Source organism: Cygnus olor, chromosome 1 (assembly GCF_009769625.2).
Source record: "Cygnus olor isolate bCygOlo1 chromosome 1, bCygOlo1.pri.v2, whole genome shotgun sequence".
In the NCBI taxonomy this organism is placed as follows: Eukaryota; Metazoa; Chordata; class Aves; order Anseriformes; family Anatidae; genus Cygnus; species Cygnus olor.
In genome coordinates this window covers 153,248,973-153,272,557 of record NC_049169.1, presented here as the reverse complement: position 1 = coordinate 153,272,557, position 23,585 = coordinate 153,248,973, and the positions used below count along the sequence as shown (strand labels likewise).

At 35.3% G+C, this 23,585-nt stretch overlaps 1 protein-coding gene and 1 long non-coding RNA gene across 13 annotated transcripts in view; one reads left to right on the top strand and one right to left on the bottom strand.

Moving 5' to 3' along the window:
• Positions 1-23,585, bottom strand: part of DOCK9 (dedicator of cytokinesis 9) — a 131,107-nt gene that overhangs the window by 28,094 nt on the left and 79,428 nt on the right. For 4 of the 11 annotated variants that reach the window (XM_040538214.1, XM_040538205.1, XM_040538247.1 and 1 more), the window contains exons 28-38: positions 21,260-21,410; positions 20,513-20,595; positions 19,753-19,864; positions 14,270-14,448; positions 13,367-13,483; positions 11,804-11,924; positions 10,342-10,475; positions 7,069-7,183; positions 5,436-5,502; positions 2,891-2,938; positions 860-996 (exon numbers count right to left, since the gene is read on the bottom strand). In XM_040538214.1, coding sequence (XP_040394148.1) covers positions 860-996; positions 2,891-2,938; positions 5,436-5,502; positions 7,069-7,183; positions 10,342-10,475; positions 11,804-11,924; positions 13,367-13,483; positions 14,270-14,448; positions 19,753-19,864; positions 20,513-20,595; positions 21,260-21,410 — 1,264 coding nt within the window. Of the gene's footprint in view, positions 1-291; positions 336-859; positions 997-2,890; positions 2,939-5,435; positions 5,503-7,068; positions 7,184-10,341; positions 10,476-11,803; positions 11,925-13,366; positions 13,484-14,269; positions 14,449-19,752; positions 19,865-20,512; positions 20,596-21,259; positions 21,411-23,585 lie in introns of all 11 variants that reach the window. The other 7 variants (XM_040538258.1, XM_040538233.1, XM_040538286.1 and 4 more) reach the window with 2 other exon arrangements.
• Positions 16,467-23,585, top strand: part of LOC121060467 — a 28,309-nt gene continuing 21,190 nt past the window's right edge. For both annotated transcript variants that reach the window (XR_005814823.1, XR_005814824.1), the window contains exon 1: positions 16,467-16,936. This is a non-coding gene — a long non-coding RNA (uncharacterized LOC121060467). The remainder of the gene's footprint in view (positions 16,937-23,585) is intronic.

Sequence of the window (23,585 nt, the reverse complement as noted above, 5' to 3'; positions counted from 1 at the left end):
AGTATCTGTAGGGGGCAGTTAGATATGCTTTAGGAAATAAATGAGTTTAGTGAACGTACAGTTAAGTCAAAAAACTGCTTTACTGCACACAATTCTTTTCAGTCCCAGTGTTGCATTTTACTGGGTTAGTCAACCAGTTTCATTGCTTTTGAAGCTGAAGATTGCAAAATGGTGCTTCAGAATACTTTACGTACTTGCAATTTAAGAGCAGCATATTTAAAAAGATAGGACATAAGCAGATTTCAATACAGCAGTCTTATAGAAGCTGACTTCAACCTGATTAAATCTTACCATTGTCTACAGAAATTCCAAGAACACTTGATATCTTTCTCACACTGAAAACAGAAAAATCACTTCATTATTGGACGCTTTTTCACTTCCAGACAAACTAAATCATGGGCTTCACATTCTCCGTAGAAATTCTAAGAAGCTCATTTCTCCTTAGGAGATGTCAAAACATGGAGATATGGTCAAAGTGCAAATTTTTACTTTTAGATTAAACATCTATAAGATCAATTGGGAAAAAAATGAAGCCTAATGAAACAAATAGAAAAAAAAATAAAGCTTAACGAAGTAAATTCTGTAACTATATGCAGCACAGAGTAGATGTGCCTATAATTGAAAAAAAAAAAAAAACAATTTTGAAATACAGTGTGGTTAACCATGCTCCATGTTATGGCATCAGCCAGCATTGATTGTTTTATCATAAAGGAGGGAACAGACCATCGACTGATTCCAGTTATTCATTTGACCTAGAACAATAAAAGTTATTGAAATGCACTGGTGTGGCTCTGGGACCTGCCTCTGGTGTTGTGGTACTGGTTCAGGATGATGAATGTTACCATGTCATGAGACTTACTGTGGTTAAAAGTGAGAGAGTTATCCAGGCTGCTCAGCTGCTGCAATCTGGCATGCATCATTCCTGTTCTGTTACGGGAAACAGGCAATGTCTGAGATTTTCGATCATGAACTATGGATCCCAACCCCTCCTGGTTCCTGCAAGATGGGTGAAATGGGATAGAAGCAAAAGTTAGACATGTCAACCTGCAGCAAGACAGGAAGTGTTAGTTAAGCAGCTACAGCACAAGAAGTTTTATAGGAGGAATCACAATGCAACCTATTTAATGTTTTACTTATAAAACAAAAATAGGTAGCTTAAAAAAAGTATCATAGCAAACTCCTAAAATCCTTGAAGCACGACAGCAAAAGCACACAAGCAGTCACTCTGGAAATGTTAAATTTACTTCAGAGCTCTTGTGAACAAATATTTGAGAATATGAAGATTCTGAAAATATTCAGAACCCAAAACCAAATCCTCTATTTCGATTGTAAAAAAATTAGAAAAGGGTTAGAAGGACACACAGTGGTAAAATTAGCAGGCATACATGCAACAGGAAAGCAAGAATTAGCTGAGGTATTATCATGGACATCTTACCCAAGCAGGAAGGGAGAAGAGCCATATTTTTTGTTAAACTTGCAGCAATCAAGTGAAGAAAACAGAAAAGTAATCTGTGTTAGCAATCAGTACAGGCTAACTTCCTATTGTGTACCACCACCAGAGCTGATGAAAAATGAAAACCAGTGCTTGAATAATTAATTCCCTGTTCCCTTTCATTCCGTGTTGTTTGGGTATTTTAAGAGTACGTGCATTGATTGTGATATACTTTAGTGTAACAACAATGTGAAAGACTAGAAAGCTACAGTAACTGTGGAAATTCAATACCTCTGCAGAACACAAGATGATTCTACAGCTTAGTTCTTTTTTAGCATAACATGCAGTACACAGACTAAGCAATCAGTAAACAAAAAGGAAGCGCGGTAATCTTCTCTAAAAACTAGTCAAAAGAATTAGTTTAAAGCATTTTTCAGAAGAAAACTGAAAATTACAGATTCCTGTAAATCCAGAGTTTGAAGTACATTAAAGCACAAAGGTTACAATCAAAACATTAAGAAAGCCACTGATTTTTATATATACATATAATTTTTTTTTTAAAGGTGTGTAAACACAGAGGAGATCCTTTTCTGAAAAAAAATCCAGGACGGTAGTCATGTTTGTTGTTTGTAGAAGCAGATTCACATACTATCATATCTAAATTAAAATCTAAAAAGCTAACATCTTAGAATACCTTACTATCTAATGTCAGCAATAACTTTCTCACCAAGTTCAGAAGGGCCAGTATTTCAATGCCATAAGTTTAATTATAATATTATAATTATAATATTATATTATTTTAGTATTATTAAAATTATAATAATATACTTCACCATGTCAACTACAGTGTGAAGTCTAAATGAATTGCTATATTTTATTCTATTAAAAAAGTATTTTGCATTAAAAAACACATTAATGCAAAGATATTCAAATAATTTAGGACATTTCAGAGATTTTCTCCTAAACAGACATCAGTGGGAGCACGCAGGTATCTAGCAGTACTTCAGACATCGAACTGAAAAACAGGAGAACTGGAATGTTCACCACTCACCTTTCAGTAAAATCACTACATTAAATTTCTAAAACATTTCAACTGACATGGTTTTATGGCCAAGTGAATAAACAAAACATTAAAATAAATAATAAAACTTCTTCTCCAAAGACATTATTTCAATGAAAAAAACCTGCTGTAAAAAGATAGTATGAAGGGCAAGTAAACTTTAAAGTAGTTAATTATAAGCACAACACACGTTGTTCTAAAACAGATACCAGACTTTCAGATAGGACACAGAATTATTAATATTAACCAGTTGCTTACTTCAAAATTATATATCATTTTACAATAACTTTTCTACTCCCACACACTAGTGTACACGTTATTATTCCTAATGTACACACTAGTGTACACACTATTATTCTTAGTGGACAAGCCAGCTAAATTAAAATTCCACACAGTACCTGGCTATGTATCGTTTTCCCATGTACTGGAACTGATGTAAGCATACTCTGCAGAGAACACAAAAAGTCAGAGAAACAACACTTAAAACAATCCATTATAAATTTATGTACATTTATTATGTATGTTATAAATTTATGTACATTGGAATTATTTAACTATTATTTTCATTTAAGTTTAAACTCTTAAGTCATAAAACTTAACTTCTCCCACCCTTGAAATTCCTTTCCAAACCTCAAGCCAAGAAAAATTTTCAAAGCAGACACAGCTGCTTTGAAATCAATCATGGATGGTTGTTGTTTTCGTCAAATTGGGATTAACATCAAAGACGTAAGGCTGCCTCAAGAGCACACCTATCTCAACTTATCTGCATCAAAACACCTAGTGGGAGTCTAACAGTGCCAAGCTAGAAGAGCAAACTGTGAAAAAACAGAGCACTTAAGAAAAACATAAACACAGAATCCAGTGCTTCACAGAATCACAGAATGGCTGAGCTTGGAAGGCACCTCTGGAGGCCATCTGATTAAAACCCCTTGCTCAAACTGGGCCACCCAGAGCAGGTTGCCCAGGACCATGTCCAGGCAGCTTTTGAAGACCTCCAAAGAAGGAGACTCCACAGCCACTCTGGGCAATTTGTACCAGCGCCCACAGGTTCACCCACAGGGTAAGGAAGTGCTTCCTGATGTTTACACAGAACATCTTGTGCTCCAGTTTGGGTCCATCTTGTATGGATTCATCTTGTATAGACTTTTAATATGTATAGAGAAGTAATGTTTAGTGTCAATTATTACAAACAAGATTCCATTACATGAAATGAATATATATTATAAGTAATTTACAAATGAACAGCAATGTAAGATGTAAAGAACAGAAAAAGAAAGAAAGAAAGAAAGAAAGAAAGAAACAGTGATAACCAGGTATTACATATATATAGATATATGCACATTTTGAAAAATGTGAATAAGGGTTCAAAATAAGGTGAAAAAATCAAAATGTATGCCCTCCAGCCTAAGTTTCCTTGGTAACAGGTTACTTCATTGTTGTTCTATTTTATTTTATTTATTTATTCCCCATTTTTTAAGGTCTCCAGATTCCAGGACATCAGCAACAGAGTTCTGACAAAACTATTTTCTAAAGGGAATCTTCTTTTACAATAATAAGAAGATAAAGACATATCCTAAAAGACATTTTTTGACATTAAAAAAAAAGTCTACACTTAAACGTGTATTTTTAAGAATCAAAATACTACTGGTTCAGATCCAGTGAGAAGATTGAGAGTATAACCTAATTTGCCAAGCTTATCTTTCTCTACAACTATCTGAAAAGAGGTTGCAGCAAGGAAGGTGTAGGGCTCTTCTCAGGTGCCAAGTGATAGGATGTGAGGAAATTGCCTTAAGTTGTGCCAGAGGAGGATTATACTAGGTATCAGGAAGAATTTCTTCATGTAGAATGTGGTCAGCATTGGAACGGGCTGCCCAGGGAGGTGCTGGAGTCCCCACCCCTGGAGGCACTCAAGAGATGTGTGGCATTTCGGGACCTGATTTAGCATTGGACTTGTAGTGTTAGGTGGATGATTGGACCTGATGATCCTAAAGGCCTTTTCCAACCTAAATGATTCCAACATGGGAATTATATTTTGTATTCCTTAAACTGCTATTGTGATGGAAATCTCTGATAATCAGTAATTTGAGATTACTGATTTGATTACAAACCAATCTTATCCAGCCCTTAAATAAGAGACCACTAATGGCAAAATACTGCTCACCAATTTGGCACAGTTTCCACCTCTTGCTTCAATCTACTACATATGCTCATTTACTTGCTCTGTTCTGTTTCTGGTACAATCAACATAATGCCAGATGTACTCAATGGATGAATTAAAATACTGTCTGATATATATTTCTAAAATGAACTTTGAGTATCACATTCCATAACACAATTAATTACCGATACTACAATGACTGGGCCTGGACTATGGAAACTAAGGAAAACAGTTCAGTGAAACAAGGCATGCAGAAAGACTTCTGTGTTGTCCCACTTCAAGCAGACAGCACCTTCCTCGCTTTCTGTTTATGTATCAGTTAATTCTCATGAACAAATAATACTAAATATGGTTAGGCCTGCTTTGTAGCAGTTGATAACAAATAATAAATTCATCATACATCTTTTTGTTCACAGTATGCTGGAAGACTCAAGAGGAAAGCTAGGAGGACAGTTCATATTCACTTTGTTTCTGAAGTGAAACAATTCAGTCAGGTCAACAAGAGAATCTCTGATCATTTTATATGAGCACAATGATATTCTGAGTACTACTCCCTATTTAGGAACTTCCTGAGATCACTTCTGTATAGACTAATTGCAGAACTATTATGGAATCAGACAGACGTGCAATTACGCACACCAAGTCAAGGATTTATAAACCAAGACTGAAAAGGTATTACTTTTCAAATAAAGAAAGAATAACGCACATACATTTATTTTCACACTCAAGACTTTAACAGCATTGTGAAATGTATGATTTTATGCTAAAGTCAACAAAAATCTTACTCTGTAATAGTGAAAAAGTCCATTAGTTCAGATTTTGTAGCCTTGTTCCAATATGTAAACAATGCATCTAGGAAAATGAAAAAATATTAGAAACAAGACAGTCAGTAAGTACAAAAAAGCATTAATTACAAGAGTTAAAAAGCTCTAAGCTTTCAGATAATGAGGATTTAGAGAATCTAAAAATGGCTTGTGGGGTTACAAATGATGATTACTATTTGAAGTTTTCCTTGAAGCCAATTATAGAATTGCATGTCAATTCTCCATGAATTTCTGCAATATGCTTTTAATTAATCCATAATATTCCCATACATTTTCATATTTTAAAGAGTGATAATTGTGTAGTCAATGGTGACTACGGATTTGCAAAAAAAAAATACGACTTAAGAAAATGTTGGGCTATTATTTCTATAATCTGCTTCCATTTATAGATTGGTCTCAACATTTTTTTTATTAAAAGTTATCATTTCTTCCTTTGTAATTTACAGTGTTTTTCAGCTTTGGTTGGGTTACTATGGCAGCCATAGATTAGTCAGCAAATCAAAGTTATATGCACAGATTTTTTAAAAATGGCTATGCATTTTTTACAAAGTTTGTAGTTGCATAGCCAAGACCTGGTCTCTTGTCAAAAATGTTGCTTGACAAAAAATGACACTTGACAAAAATGACATTTGCTCTTTTCCAGAAGAATCACAACCACAAAACAAATTTAAAAAAGAGCTTGAGCTTCCCAGAAATTATGATTATTTCAAAGTATAAATTAGTGAAAAAGGTTATTTTTTATTATTCTTTTTAGTTGAAAAACATAAAATATCTATGTAATTACATGAAAATCTAACAGTGTGACTGGATATTAAGTACTTATTAACCTTTCAATTCTCATTCTTGATTTAATGGTGTAATAAATTAGAGTTCAAATAGCAGTACATAAGCTTGATTTTTAGAAATTTACATAAAATAGGCACAGAAAATAATTACTGACTTTTGACATTTTCTTCTTTTTTTTTTTTTTAAACCAAGTGGACACCAATCCCTCCCCCTCTTCTCCCCCTCCCCCCCCCCCCCCTTTTTTTTTATATATATTGATCAAGGATAGGCATGATTGTAATGTTAAGGATTTGCCATTCGTGCAGTATTTCTATGGCTCCAGATCCTCCTCCTCCAGGATAGTACAATTCTTTCAAAAATTTCAATGGTTACTACCCCAAACATCCCTGGAGAATGCAAGCACTAATGTCTCCATTCCAGAAATGGAAACATACACTGTGATCAGATAGATCACTTGGTTCTTTGTCATACATAAAGTTCTGCAGAAGGGAGAACTCATCTAGCCCTAAACTCTTTGACCAATCAAGTGTTCTTGACCTCCATTTGCCAAATCAGATTCTACTATCAAACAGAAACATACGCTTGCTTACGAAGTCTTGTAGCCTTACACTTTTCAGGAATAATGAATATTTAATGGCTACAAGTCTTTAGTCAGCTTGAAGGTTGATTGATCACACATTTAGTAAAACAAGGCACAACATGATGTCTATGCCTAAAATATTCTGCAGATTTTTAAAGGGTATTTAAGTCACATGCATAAATCTAAGGCATCATCTCAGATTTATGAAAAATAGGTTGCATTACCTACCCTCTGACATACTTCTTAAGATATGAAGGAAACACATGAGCAGACTCTTGATTTCTGCTTGGTCAAGTTTGTCATATCGAACAACAGAACTTCCTAAAGTGCTGCTCTGTTGGTTCTGAAGAGAAAACAGACGTATTTTGGCTGAAAAGTTCTTAAACTGATAATGAACTAAAATGTTTTAAATTGCCTTATTAATTCCTGCAACAGAAAAAGGATCTCAGAATGAAGACAAAAATGTTTTATGTAGAGACATGTCACTAAAACACACATTGCACACATGAAGCATACAAAATTAAACCTCTTTACCTTTGTTTTGTTTTATTTCCTTCTTTGTACATTTTTTTTCCCCCAGAAGGATGAGTAAGAGGAAAAGTTACCTGACAGTAACTTTAAATCAAGTTAATTACATATAGATACCACAGTGTAGAAATCGGGCATGCCCTTTTTGGTTAGTTAAAATACTTTAAAAATACATGCTACTGTTAAGCTATATATATACACACACACATATATATATATATGCCCCTTTGCTTTTGAAGAGAGTATGTTGAACTGTAGGCAGAGCCTCCACTAAATTTCTTCTCTTTAAAGATAGAAGAATCCCAAGGGATTCTTGTATGGGAATAATGTGTATTTGGTAAAAGCACCTACTGATAAGTAACATGCCATTGCCTCAGAAAAAAACTTTTCCTCCCACTTCAAAATCTAGTTAATCAGCAATACTCAATATTGAAGAAAATCTGTCCAAAAATAAAAAGAAAATCATGACTTTCAAAATATGTACCACAGAAAGAGCTACCAAAAGGAAAAAATAAAACTCTGAGAATATAGAAACAGAGCTTTAGGCAATATCTTGTTTGTAAAAGAATCATTTCCACACAATCAAGCATTATAAAATCCTCAGTCTGAAGCTTTTACAGGTATGCTATATAAATATTTGCTTAAAGGTTATATTATGCCCTTTTTAGTGCCTAACCCTCACTTACTTAAGTGAGGCCACTTATCCCAATGGAAGATGAACCAGGCATTTAGCCAGTTTTCCAGAGAGCTAACGTTCTAGTATAATCGAGCTGTGCAACAGTTTCTACAAAGAAGTTTGATCATCTTGGCCTCATTATCTTTTTAAGGACATATATACCAATCTAGGAGAAAACCCTTTATATCAAAATTAGTAAAACAAAAATGAAAATGAAAACAGACTTAAGGGAGAAAAGCACTTGGTTTCACAAACTACGCAAGAACTGTTTATACTCCAAGGGCAGAACAACCTAGGAACACTCCTGAAAGCAGGAGACATGATAATCCATGACATCTTACAGCACACGCATCAATTGACTACTAAGCCCTTTAGCACACTCCAAAAAAGGAAAGAATCACTATCGTAAAACAATCTGTGCAATCTGTTATATACTAGTCATTGAATGGACATGCAGTGGCATGTGAAACTATATTTAATATTGTAATTTAGGAGGAAATGGACACCTGCATGAACCTGATTACTGAAGATTCTAAAGACCTCACGAACTGTTCATCTTTGAAGTATCTGGTAAATGAGGAAGTGCTACTATACAGCTCTACAGATATTGAAATAGAGCAGGCAATTATAGGGTGGAAGAGCAGAAACTGAATTTGAATTTCCTAGATTTTTTGATACTGTTCAGAAATAAAACTCCCCCTGAAACACTTGAAAACGTACATGGATAAAACTAGGACTACAGCTACTCACAGTTTTTTTTAAATAATCTCACTAGCATATAAAATATGTACATATTAAAATAAAAATAGCTATACTTCAGCAAATTATGTTTCCACAAGCATTGCTCTACAGGCTGTTCTGAAACAAAATTAGAACAAAACCATGGCTCTTCAGTAATTATATCAAACAATGAGAAAAAAACTGAAGATACGTGCAGTGAACAACTAGTCTACTAGAAAGAGTTTGAAAAGCAATGAATTAGAAGCCAGCATTAAGTATTATTCAGGGAAAATGCTAACAGCATGCAAAACATAAAACCTGCACTACCTAAATTGGCAGACCAGAGTAGAATTTTCAAAGGATGGAGACTCCTTTGAAAGCTCTTTTACTTAGTAAAAACACTACACATTAGTAATTAACAACATGAAAGCTAAGTAATAGATGACAGAATTGCCATTTAGCAACAGCATATGTCCAAGATATTTATTTACTTGGTCACTGTCAAAGATTTTTTTAGTCCTATTTATATTAAGTACCATAAGACTCAAACTCTGCTGATATTTAAGCTGATTGGGTATTTCTGGTTTAATTAAATCATGAACTATCACAGGTTTGCCATTTAATGGTATTTTATATGGTTGCTTTGTACATATTTGCCTTCAGATTCAACTGTTGCAAAGAAGTGGCAAAACTGTTGATCACACACTTCACTCAGAAGCTTAAATATACCAAGCACCAAAAAAAAAAAAAATACTTCTTGTAACTGAAGAGGGAAAGCAGCATGCATAATTTTCTCTGGTAAAACTGGAATTGTCAGAAGTGAAAAATCCATAGTAACACGGTTTTTCTTTGCAGGGTGAGAATTTTCTTCTTCTTCTCCATTAGGACGCATAGCATGAGCAGAGTGCCTTCTGAGAAGCTTCTCTCTCTGCCACACGAAGGCATGTCAGGGTCAAGGGGAAAAAGTTAACATGTTGTGACGTGCACAACAAGATCTAAGAAAACGAAACGTGATCAGCATCAATACAAGGTCTAGAAAGACATGACTGAATAACTCATAGCTACTGCAGCCAAAACTCGTACTTTGTAATAGGTTGAAAGTGCAATGATTTAGAAGAGTCAAACATAAGAGAAGTTACCTAGAGAATACATGGCAATTGATTTTAAAAGATTCGATTTAAAATGCTATGTGTACTGCGGGTAGAACAGATAGAGTGAAGATCTCCACAAAAATCAAAGTTCTCCAAACCAGAATTCAGTTCTCTCAAGCAAAATTTACTACACTTCACCTAGTGCATTTACCTAGCGAAAGGAAACCACAACCACCTGCTTATGTTTCTAAATTGAAAAATCCGTTTGCATTTTCTGCAAAACAGCTTAATAAACGCAATGCTAGAAGAGCTCATATGACTCCTGTTCTGGGGAAAAAAATGTAAAACACTGCTCTGCGGTTTTTCTAAAAAGCCCAATTCCAGTAGAGATTATGAAAGTTAACTAGAAATTATGGGTATTTTGTTGTTGTTTGTTTTTATGTTTGGAGGTGTGTGCGCTAGTTTTTGTGTTTGTTTGTTTTTTACCTTGTCAAGGGAATTGCTTTTGTCACTGTGTCTTTCAGGAAGACTGTTTCCCGAGTCTGTACTTATAAGAGAGCCTCTTGAGTCAGCATTCCTCACACAATTAATATTTGGAGTTGATGTGGTGTACGGGGAAGCTAAACAAAACAAAATGATATAAAAATCTCAAACGATACATATACTGAAAAAGTCACTCCATAGTCAGACTTCTAAAACCACCATATATGTATGTATTTCTTAAGAAGGCAAACAATCACATTTAGGACCCGAGGGAATGGCTTGAAGCTGCAACAGGGGAGATTCAGGCTGGATATCAGGAAAAGGTTCTTCACTGAGAGGGCGGTCAAACATTGGAACAGGCTCCCCATGGAAGTGGTCACGGCATCGAGCCTGCCAGAGTTCAAGAAGCATTTGGACAATGCTCTCAGACACATGGTCTGATCTTTTGGGTGACCCTTTGGGGACCCAGGGTTAGACTAGATGAACCTTGTGGGTCCCTTCCAACTCAGATATTCTATGATTCTACATACTTTTAACGAAGGTAAGCTTATTCTATATTTTCAGCAGTGTACGTACACACGCACTTGCAGATTTACGTAGAAATACATGCACACTGATATGTAAAAACATATGTATCAATAGATATATACTTGCATGAAAAAACAAGTTTGTAGAAAACTTCCTCATTTTTCAGATGGCTTTTTTTTAATTGACTAGTAACTGATATAACTAATTACAGCAGATAACAACAAACAGAAAATCATGTTAAGAAAGAGAGGAGGATAGCCACAAGTGCAAGCAGTATTCCACTTAGAGGTGGAAAAATCACAGAATCGCAGAATGGTTTGGGTTGGGAGGCACCCTAAAGACCACCCAGTTCCAACCCCCCTGCCATGGGCAGGGACACCTCCCACCAGACCAGGTTGCCCAAAGCCCCATCCAGCCTGGCCTTGAGCACCTCCAGGGACGGGGCATCCACAGCTGCTCTGGGCAGCCTGTGCCAGTGCCTCACCACCCTCACAGTGAAGAATTTCCTTCTTATATCTAATCTAAACCTACCCTATTTCAGTTTAAAGCCATTTAAACTAAACAATCATTTTATTATTTACAAATCCATGGATTATGGTGCTCTTGCCATAAGTGACTAAGGCTATTCTTGCCTCCTATTTCTCTGCAGCAAGACAACAACTATAAACTTCGATGGGGGGGGGCAGGGAGGGGGGGGAAACAGCTCTCTTCAGGAAATAGCTTTACTTTCAAATAGAAAAACAAAACAAAACAAAAATCCCCAAAGAAAGATCTCGTTTGCAGTCTGAATTCTGGACCTAACAGAATAGCTGATTGCATTAGAGTTCTGTACAAGTGACAACCAAGTACAGAATCAAAAAGCAGCCAAACCTATACACGAAACAATTACTTTTAGTAATTAAAGAAAAATAATTTGTTTCTGTTTTTAAATGCTTACCAATGCCAGAGATAACACCAAACAGATCTTTAGGAAGATTGTTATCCAATGTGTTTACTGATTTTTGTGGTGTTACTAGTTGATTTGCAGTCGGCAAATTAAGTGCATCATCCTTTGCACTCTGCTTGGAAAAAAAAAGAAAAATGTGATTATTGTTTTCCAACATGGGTTTAGTTAGTAATACATATTTTACCTTCTAGTGCAGAATTTGTTATGTATTTCTTTCTTATTTAATTTCTATTGGCAATGCTCAAAAGCATGTAATGAGACGTTCAGGCTTTTGAGCAAGTCTGAGATAGCCTCAAAGTTAAAGTACCTCAGCAAAAGTTGAAAATATGAATATTCCATACAATTTTAAACAATGTAATATAGATGTTGCCAAAACACCCAGACTACTTTTATTTCAAACTTCCAAACATTTCTGTTGTTAGAAGGGTATTGTGAGTTTCTTTCTTAATTAGCAAATGGAACACAGCAAAATATGGAAAAAAAATAGAGATTTGTTTAATCATTAAATCTTGATTCAATTATTGTATGAGACCATAATATATCAATATACTTCTTCACAAATTCCCTTTGAATTCATGCTCCTGTAATCCTCTTCTCCTACAGCTGTTCCAAAAGCATATTTCTTTAAGGCTAAAAACTCTAATTTCTAGAGAATTAACTAAATTTATTTCTGGTCTGTTTATGTCAGTGTTGGACTGAACTGGAAAACTGGGGTTACAAAAAAAAAAAAAAAACAACCACACCTCCATCTACCACCAACATCCAGTCTTTTCTGCTGAACAGCACAGAAGCTAATAAATCCGTTGTGACTTTAGCAAACACAACTAATTATCTGCATTAGACATCAGGGGAGTATTCTCTGACATGAGTATGTACAAGTGCCTCCAGTACCTCTACAAGAGTAGAGGCAAACTGTTTATACAAATTGTCAGGGAAACTAATGAGAAGTTCAATTTCTGTGTTAAAAAAGGAGACATCATAATTTAATGAAATCTTATCTTACAATAAGTTTATCAAAACCTGGGTAATAGACACAAAAGGAAGGCAATGAAATTGCAGAAACAACTGTTGTTTTTCTTTTGTTTTTGCTGTTTTTGTTTTGTTTGTTTTCTACTTTAACTATACTGTTCCTTCACCTTCTTTTTGACTCCTCTAAAAAGAACAGCTAAAGATGCACTGGGAGAAAAAGTAAGGTGTTATACGGTAGTATAAGCAAATGACATTAGAATGATGCTGCAGTAGTCTGCGAGGCCAGACATTCTCCACAGATTTTCTGAAGTCCAACTGAGGATTACTAAATGTACTGTAACTTGTATGTAGGATCAAGCTGGACAACTATGACGTTAGTCATAAAACTTAGCTGGACCAGAGAAACAGCAGCCAAAACCATGAAAGGTAACTAAACTTCTAATATAGTATAAAGCAAAGAGAGCAAACTCACAGAATTTTGAAACTTAAAACTCTTTACCGGAAACATGCGGTATTTTATATACACATTACCAATAAATTATGATAAAAAATAATTCAGAATACCAGCTAGAAACGGTCACTCACATTGCTTGAAGGATTAACAGGAAATGGAGACACATCTTTAACATTGATCCGTTGAACATTTTCTATAAGCAGTCCAAAGAGTGGCAAGTACATAGTGGCTATTCTTGCTTGATGGCTCTAAATAGAGTTTTACAGTTCATTATCAAATTACAGATTTGATTTCTAATCAAAGATTATTTTTTAACACTATTCCTTAATTACAAAAAAGAAGCATTTAACAAATGTTTGTTATGACAGAGTCAAAATTCGTAAGTTCCTAAGTGCCAAAAGCCATGGTCACCATTACTTCATTGTAATTCAAAGAAGGTCAACAAATTTTCTTTACTGTTTCAATATAATGCAGAAAAAAATCTAAATTAATGTGATTTCAGCTAAGACTAGCAAAGTAAATTAACTTTACATTAGCTTGATAAATTCATGACAGTATCTTAATATTTAATGGCTTCTTCACAGCACAAATGAATCCATGTTTTAAAACAAAAAGTCCAGGAAAAACATCACTCAAAATTTACTATTATGCCTTGTAGCTTTCTTATACTCACTTTATCAATAATAGATAACAGAAGGACAGCTCCCAAATATTAAGAGCTAATGTTTAATGAAAATAAGAGCTTTAAAAACAGTTTGTAAAGAATCTAAGCACAATAGTTAAGTTACACTATACCAAAAATACAACAAACAGATGTAAATTATGCTAAAAAAGGTACATTGTGCTCTCATTTGGTAAAAACATTCAGGTTTGCAGATTGAATTTGATACAATTGTCATAACTATTTTCATCACAGACACAACCTGAGTAGAAATAGCATGGCTGCAAATTAATAAATTTTTGTGAAAGAAAAAAAACACTCTTACATGTGTGCACACTATTATTTTGTACTACTAACATAGAAATACACTTACCCTGGAAGCATATCTATCATCAAAAGAATGCTTTATCATCAAATTCTTGAGCACACTAATAGCAATCTGCCGCACTTCTCTGAACTCCTGTAATGCATTTCCCACCTCCCTTAGAAGCAGTCCCACTAAGAAGTGATTCTTACAGAACTCATCTGTTAGTGAATAGTCCAGGTGAAGGTCTGGAGGTAAAGAAGTTCTATGTAAGAAATGGCATTATTTAAACTAATTTATCAATTAACTTAATATTAATATTAATATTTCCAAGGTTATTGGCAGTCATATGTATTCATATTCAGATATTCATTAATATAATCATAAATATGCATGTGTTTGTATATATATATATATATATATATGTGTGTGTGTGTGTGTCACATTAATGCATAATTATGCAATTATTAAACAGTGATGTATATTCAATCAACAGAAGCTGGAAAAATATAAATATTTGAAAATATATATTTTTAAATCATATGTTCTTAAAATATTGTCCAATATTCAAAAGTCTTCCTAATAAAATTTACATGGATCAGTACCTTATAGCTTCATATTCAACTTTTAAATCTATATTTATGCACTGAAATGGCACATAGTGCATAAAGGTTATGTACATCCTATATTTCAGAAATTTAGTTGTATGGCAGAAAGAAGATTTAGGTTTTGGTCTGTAGTTCAGGCCCAGGTTAGTAAACTTGAAGGATTGCAAGCAAAACATGGATTTTACAAGTTTTAGATTTTTGTGCCGCAGTTTTAAGTTCCTTCTTCAATATCTTCCATATGCACCTATTACAAATATAGACTTTAAAGCCTGCTAACAACTGATCTTAGTTAGTTCATAATTTCTAAGAAAATAATCCCCAAAGTTTGCAATGGATAATAAAAGCGTAATGAAGAGACTGCGTTTGCATCACACATGCCCAATTTAAACAATTTCATCTCATCAGCACACAAAAGGACACAAAAGATATTTAAACAAACTAACTTAAATCCATATAAATTAGAAGTGCATTGTAATACAATAAGCATTTTTTGCTACATTTGATTAAATTACTATATATTCTAGAAATATTTACATATTCAGTGTTAATTGCACTAGAAATGGGATTGAAGAACATTTAATTTTAACATTTGGCTTTAACCATTACAATGTAATTTTATCTCACAAAATATTTCATATCTCTTAGTAACTGTAAGTCTATGCTAAGCCACATATAGAGATACATATATAGACACACACAAAAACACACAGCACATCTTAAAGTCAAACTGCTCCCCTACAGGAGTATTTTATGTACTAAAAATAATCCACCTAATTTATGGAGTAAATATATAACAAATTAAGAGAAACTTTAGCTTAAAAAATCTTACTAGAATGTATATAATTTAAAAATATCTACAAAGAAGCTTTTTAAGAATTTCTCACATTCGCTTTGATTGCTCAATAGAATAGTAAAAGCCAGATACTAATCTGAAAACACTTTCATTTTTGAAAGTCCTCCCACTACAGGAATCCATGAAATTGGAAAGAAGCAGAGATACAATGGCACAAACTTGCTACAGTCCTCTTTGTAACTCACATAAGAGCCAATCTCATGTCAACTGAGATCTCCTACTTGGGACACCAACACAGGGCCAGAAACATTTCCAATAAAGGTCTTCTTTCCTGGCCAAACTCCTAGTTCACCAGCGAGCAGGATTTTACACTGTTCTTTACTGTGTAATCAGAAACACTATTTTTTCTATTTTTGCTATTCTTTGAGGAATAAAAGGAAAACGCCAAAGACAAGCACAAGCTCTATGCAGTCCTCTAGCTCTTACTCCCAAATCTTGTTCTATCCCCTTGATGAAAGCTTTAACTAGCTATACCCAAATTTACTAAGCCAGTATTTCAGAAAAAAATTTAATCTAATCCACAAAAATACAATTTTAGTCAGCTTTACTTGTTATCTGTAAAGGTACTTTCCTCATTTCTGTTTATGGTTGTTTGCTGTAGTTCAATGCTTGGAAGACATTAGTAATATCTTCAGAGCCACAAATATAATAACTAACATACTGTTTGTTTTGGCTCAAGGTTTGAAGTACCAGGAGCCCAGATGGGCTAAATAGGGCGCTCATGACTGAGCTACGGTGCAAAAATTCATGAACGTGAGATGGAAGCAAAAACAAGGTACAAAGGAGGAATGGTCACGTATAAAGGGATAGTGCCAGGAAAGCCATAGCTCAGCTACAGCTGAAACTGGTAACAGACTGCAGTGGTGCGGGATCCCCCCTCCCCAGGCCACTCTGTGATCTCAAGGTAAACTAATGTTACGTTCTTGGCATTGTTACAAGTGCAGTGAGTCGGGATAGTTAGGCACTCCCTAACTGTACCTGGAACTCCTGCTACCTGGATACCAGAACCATACAATCTGGAAGGTACTAGATAGTACGGTTGGTTGGCAACACAAGAATTACCCAACCTGAATTGTGGCCAGGATGGAAAAACACTGACTATAGCCAACCATCTCACAGTCCTATAAATACCGGTCCTAAGCAAAGAGCCCTTTTGAGCTCTCCAGAACCAGAGCGGGCTATGACCTAGGATCTCCCCCTGAGGTGGGACACCTCTCAGGGCAAGACTCCTTGAGGTTCAGTGATCGTCCGCTGAATACACCAACGCGGAGGAGGGTGAGTAATTCACCAAAAGAGGAGAAGTTCTTGAGCACGCAACTGAGTTTAGTAATCCCCAGTATCTTGTTGTACAGACATCCCTAATCCCTTACTGCATAGAAATCCCCAGTCTCTTGTTGTATAGAAACTGATTCCTTGCCTTAAGTCTTCTGTGTGAACCTTGCCATTTACAAATCTTTAACTAAGTCATTGTTTTTATTGTAGCAAATACTACCAAACCATTGTGTTAAATAGGCTAATGATTAACAGATGATTAAGTGCTACTAAAGAAAAAAAAAACATACAATCTATTTTTTGACTTACCCCAAAGGAATTAATAATAAACCTTAAACTGCTGATACATCAGATCTGCGTAAAAATGTCATTCATGACACGGACATCAATGGCAACAAGAACAGTTTCTACCACTGTAGTAGCATTAAATGGCTGAACAAGGAAAACACAGGACATTTGCTGAATGGAGATGGTGATTTAAAGAAAGTGGAGTTGGGTAAGACCAAGGTACCTTCGTTACCTTCACTGCCATGGTTCCTAGGCCTTAAGAGTCTAGGGATTAGGTTCAAGAAAGGGATTTATCAGTAGTGGATGAGAATCATGTCAGGGATCTCCTAAGAGACTTCCAACCATGCAAATCCATGGCACCAGATGAGATGCTGAGAGAGTTAGCTAGTATCATTGGAAGGCCACTCCCTATCACCTTTGTTAAGCCATGGAGATCAGGGGGCTCCCATAATCAGTGTCTTGCAATGACTGAAGAAAAGCAGATGTAACACACATCCAAAAAAAAAAAAAAAAAAAAAAAATTAGAGGACTCACATTGGTCCCTGGTACATTCATGGAGTGAGTCCTCTTAGAAACCATTTTTTGACATGTGAAGGAGAAGAGTATGACCAGGAACAGCCAGGATAGATTTATCCAGGGTAAACCATATATCCTGGTTTAAGCTGGGATAGAGTTAATTTCATTCTTAGTAGCTGTTACAGTTCTGTGTTTTGGAGTTAGGATGAGAATAACGCTGATAAACACACTGATGTTTTAGGTGTTGCACGACAGTGCTTACACTTAGTCAAGGACTTTTCAGCGTCTCATACTATCCTGCCAGTTAGGAAGCTGGAGGTGCACAAGAAGCTGGGAGGGGACACAACCAGGACAGATGACCCAAACTGGCCAAGGGGGTATCCCATAGCATACGACAACATGCTGAACATTAAGATGGGTTGGCTGGCTGGGGTGGAGGAGTGCCTGCTGCTCAGGGTCTGGCTGAGCATTGGTCAGTGGGTGGTAAGCAATAGCATTGTGCATCACTTGCTTTGTATATTCTTTTATTATCCTTCCCTTTTCTGTCCTATTAAACTGTCTTTTCTCACAAGCTTTTGCATTTTTTTTTCTCCTTGATTCTCTCCTCCATCCTACTGGAGGTGAGGGGTGATTGAATAGCTGTGTGGTGCTCAGCTGCCTGCCAAACTGGACCTGACCAGTCAAAGCTTTTACATACTGTAAAAGGGGGTAAAGTTTCTGTAGCCAGCTGGAGGAAAGGAACTCATCCATGAGTCAGTATAGAGACAGAGCATGCTTGACTAACCTGCCTTTTATAAGTAACTTATTAGATCTGTGGATATGGGGAGAATAGCACTTGCCAGCATTGTCTCTGACAGCATCATTGAATCTAACCTGGGACATTACAGTCTATGTGAGTAGACACCTAAATGTGCCAAAGAGCTACGTGGATCATTGGGCTCAGAGACTGGTGTTTAATGGCTTGTACTTTACTTGGAGACCAGCTACAACAGGAGTTTTCCAGACTCTATCCTATTTAAAACTACTTCATCCACAACCTGAAAGAGGAAATGGAGTGCACCCTCCTCAGGTTTGTGGACGGCAGAAGACTGAAGGGTACAGTTCATATGCTTGGGGGCAGGGCTGCATTTCAGAAGAATCTAGATAGGCTAAAGGAACTTGAATCAACTCAACAGGGACAAATGTAAAATTCTGCACCTGGGATGGATGAACTCCCTGTAATGATACATGATATCGAACGACTGGCTTGGGAGCAGCTCTGCTGAAAGCAATGTCCTGGTGTACAGCAGGTTAAATAGGAATCAGCAGGGCATCCTGGCAACAACGAAGGCTAACAGCATACAGGGCTGTACCAAAATCAGCATTATCAGTATATCAAGGGAAGTGGTTATTCCTCTCTATTGACATTTATTAGACTTATCTGTAATGCCATGTGGAGTATTTGTGCCTTCTAGTACAAGAAAGATAAGTTAACTTGACTGAGCTCAGTGGAGTGCTGCCAAAGTAGATATAAGGCTGGAGAGCACATGCCTTGCCAGGAGAAACTGAGGGAACCAAGCTCATTCAATCTGCAGAATGAAAGGCCTGAGGTGACTTGAGCAGGAAGGTAGACTACAGACCTACTGAAATCCCTTCACACCTGAATGATTCTATGGAAAAAAAAATACACCAGGCCTCATGCTGCACACCTGCCTAAAGGAATGTTGCAGCTTTTAATTCACTAGCTGTGGTAGTCTAACTCAAAAACAAAACAAAGAAGCAAACATTCATAGCAAGAAAGAAAGGCAAGAGTCAAAGACATAGTTTACCACGTTTCAATAACTAGGTACTTTGCACAGATTACTCTGCTACCTAAACTGTTCCTTTGAGTTTAAAGAGATCAAAACTTGACATTTCCATTTAATAACACTGAGGTTTCTAACACATCATAGACCTGAATTTACACAGCTTATTTGTTTATTAAGAAAAAGGTGACACCTGAGAAATACATCATAGACTTCTTTAGAAGAATTTACCTTGGTATCTCTGAACTCTGCCTTTTCCAAATGGCATTGGTAGATTCAAAGGTATGTAGTGCTCATGATTACAGACTACACGGAGAAATTCAAATTTGAATTCAAAAAGAGTCTGCAAAAATAATTTTAAATTATAAATTAAACAACTGATGCAGCAGTTTGAATAACATTAAAACCAGCTTTCTTACACACAAGGGTGATTTCTCTCAGTTTTGCAGTGTGAGGGATATAGTCCTGTCAATGTTCTGTATGTCAGCAAAAAATACTTTCAGCACAATTCATACTTGACAGCTGGATATAATTCTAATAATTTTGGACAATGGGAACAGGGATTTGGACATGCATCCATACATAATAAGCTATAATATGCTATAAGAAAAGTCTGAACTCTCAGAAGAAATTTTCTGGATTACTGGTACAAGGTCTTCCCACTACAGTAAATTTATAGAAACTTAGATATTGAAGATCCACCTAATGCTTCCAACTTTAACCTTTCACATTTATGCTCAAAATTTCTGCTTAGTGTTGCCCACCCCTCCTCGTTTTCTCAATATACATGCTCTGCAGTTGTGAAGTTGCACCTGGAGATGTGAATCAAAATATGAAAAAGTGGTTTTGTGGAAAAAAAAAAGATCTAGGCACAGTGTACGTACTTACAAGTAACATGCTTGAGTGTAACTAGAAACAAGTCTGAAGGACTCTATCCACATGCATCAAAAAGAAGCAACTCCTAAAACTAATTTGTTTAAAAACAGAGTACCTTTGGATCTCCTGGTGTAAAGCAGCTGATGTAGTTATTGATTTGCTTGAAAACAAAACCTCTGTCCATAAAAGTAAACACCTCTGGGGGAAAAACAAATAAACAAACAAAAAGATGGAATTGATTTAGTATTGCTTCAGTGCTCAGTACTTGTATTTCACTAGTTTATTTTCCAAACATATTGATATTTCAGTCAGTTTGAACATAAAAAAAACAATAAAACAAGCAATTTAAATATACGTATACATATATGCATATCAAATTTCCCCTTATAATCCAGAATGTAAACTGCAAATAAAAGAACTGTTTGAAGATAAGAAATGTATCTTGACAAACAAAAATGACATGTCATTAGCAGCTTTATCTACCATTTTATTCCCCATGCTCTTTTCTCCCTTACTGGTTGAAAAAAGAAAGATACTAAAAGACTATCCACACCAAATTCATGAAAATAAACTTTTCTGGGATTAAAAGATAACTAGATGCTATTTGAAAGGGGGGGGAGGGCAAGGAAAAAATAAAAATTTTGATAAAATATAAATTCATTAAAAATCAAACCTCTGAAAAGATGTACTTTTGATCACAAAAGACAAATTGTATTTCAATGCACCTTAACTTGGACATAGAATTATACTTTGAAAGCATTATGCACGTTCAGTTTTATATGGGTCAGCTTTAAAATTCTTTAAAATCCATGAAGAAACAGTATTACTGCAAAAGTAACCACAAAGCCTGTCACTTGTGTACCTACTTTTATAAAGGCAGCAAGGCTATGGTTGGCATTTTTTGAAGCCTCTGGATTGTCTCTGTACTTCTGAGTGATGTGTGGCATTAGCATATTAACAACCGTCTCAACTGCATGATGAAAGGAAGCGGAAAATCTCTGGTTTCGCAAGAGCTAGAAGCACAAATTCAGATACATATTTAATATGGTTTATAGCACTAAAATATATGAAAACTTATTTTACATTAGATATAGATAACCTGACAGGGAAGGAAGACAAAGCATTAAGGTTTTCAAATTCTCACTGTAGTTTAAAATAACATTTTATTTAAATTAAGATTTTCCTGAGCCTTTTGTAAATTTTCATCCACGCTTTTTTTTCTTTCTTTCTCATCATCCACTTCAAATCTCAGCTCTTCCAGCCTTCAGAATCTTACTCTCCACATTTTAAGTTTTCACAATTAGAACTATTTTCCTTTGCTTTTACATACCTTCTCACTTAGCTTAACAGATCTCCTCCACATTCATGATTTACTTGCTTCTACTCACAATCTATATTATCTTCATCAATTATTTCATACATCCCGACCAGTATTGGTCAGTAAGTTCTCTTCAACTTATTGCCGCTGTAGAGCCTCTTTTATTTCTCTACATCTTACAGTCTTGGATAAATTGTGTTTTGTCCGAAGGGACTTAATGACTGGGGGGGTGAGGCTGAAGGAGAAGCTAGCTTTAACAAAAGCCATTTTAACTGTACAGTCATTATTGCTTTTCTTTCCGAAAACTGTGAAATCAAGATATCCAAGTGCTTTGAATACTCTGTCATTTGCATACCTTTTTGAACTAAATTGAATGCAACATTCCTAGGCAGAACAAGTCATTGGCAGGGCACTACAGAAATCAGTGATTATACAATTTGCTCTCATTGTGTTTGAGCTGTGCTCCGAAGTCTTTAGTTCTATCTTAAGAAAAATTAGCTTTCTAAATATTAAGGTCAGAAGAGATACCCATATAAATATCAACAGTATTTATTAAAGAAGTAAGGCATGCCAGTCAGTGTCCTAAAATATGCTTGGTATTTTTTGGACAGCAATTAAATATTTTTAAAATACCACAAAAATCTTGCTATAGAAATAATTTTGCTGTACCTAGAACTGCAGAATTTTATCAGAACTCCTAAGTAGAAAATATCTGAATGCAGCTTTACTGATTTACCCAATAAGACAGAAAAAAACAAGCAAAATACTTGAGAGAAGATCTGCTCTTTTTCTTTCATATGACAGAAAAGATGACAATGAGGTTAGTTCTAAAAGTGAAAATGTTTTTTTTAACATCATATGTGAAGAAAATAATTAAAATCTGCAATAAAATTCAGTTCAGTAGTTTTCTTTAGCCATGAAATCTACATCATAGTATTGCAGGAGAGTAACAAGCAAGAACAGCAATACACAGCAAAGAACTAGAATCTAAAAGTGTGTGTTAGGAGAATTTATTTCCATTATACAATTTGAACAGTTCATATTTGAGGGTTGCTTTTGAAGATACTATTGAAAACAAATAAGATGTTAACCTGAAACGAATGAGGTTCCTATACAAGAAATATACCTAACATACAGAAGAGAAACAATCCAAACCTGAATGGAGCTCAAGAATAAACTGGTACAGGGAACAGCAGGACAAACAGAAACTAGAAGGGTATTTTCCAGTATCAAGTTTTGTTTGTTTGTTTTTATTTAAGTATGATTACTACACATTTCTATAACAATACCTGTAAGTTCTAATAAAAAATGTGGCAACATTTTGGTAGTTTCAATGTTTCATAAAAAAATCTCTGCACAAGCTGTTACCATCTTAGAAATATTTAGGGCTATAAAACCTACTAAATCGATGAAAAACTTCACTATGCTTCCTTATCTTCTGAAATAGGATGGGAATCAAAGAAGTTAGAAGTGTGATCAGTATTTAGGTCACATTTGTGTGTTCTATTTCTTTCTGGCAACTTGAAATCATAAATAAAATGAAACTAGCAGTTAGCACCTTCTTTGAAAAGTCACAGTTTTTTCATTAACGGCATTTGCTCTGCTTTATTCACAATCATGCTGATACAAGGTAATCAAATCTTTCTCAGTCAGCTGACACACACTTTCTTTACCAACTTTGTTTTCCTCACAAACGAAAATCTTGTTAAAATTGAGTGTCTTCCTCAGATGCATGTGGTCTCCATATTTAATTCGTTATATTTGTTATTAGGATTACATGGGTCAGTAAAGGTTCACTAGCTTCGAGATAATGAGTCAGTATAATTACTATTTCCTTCCTCCACAAGGATAACAACAACAATTAAAAAAA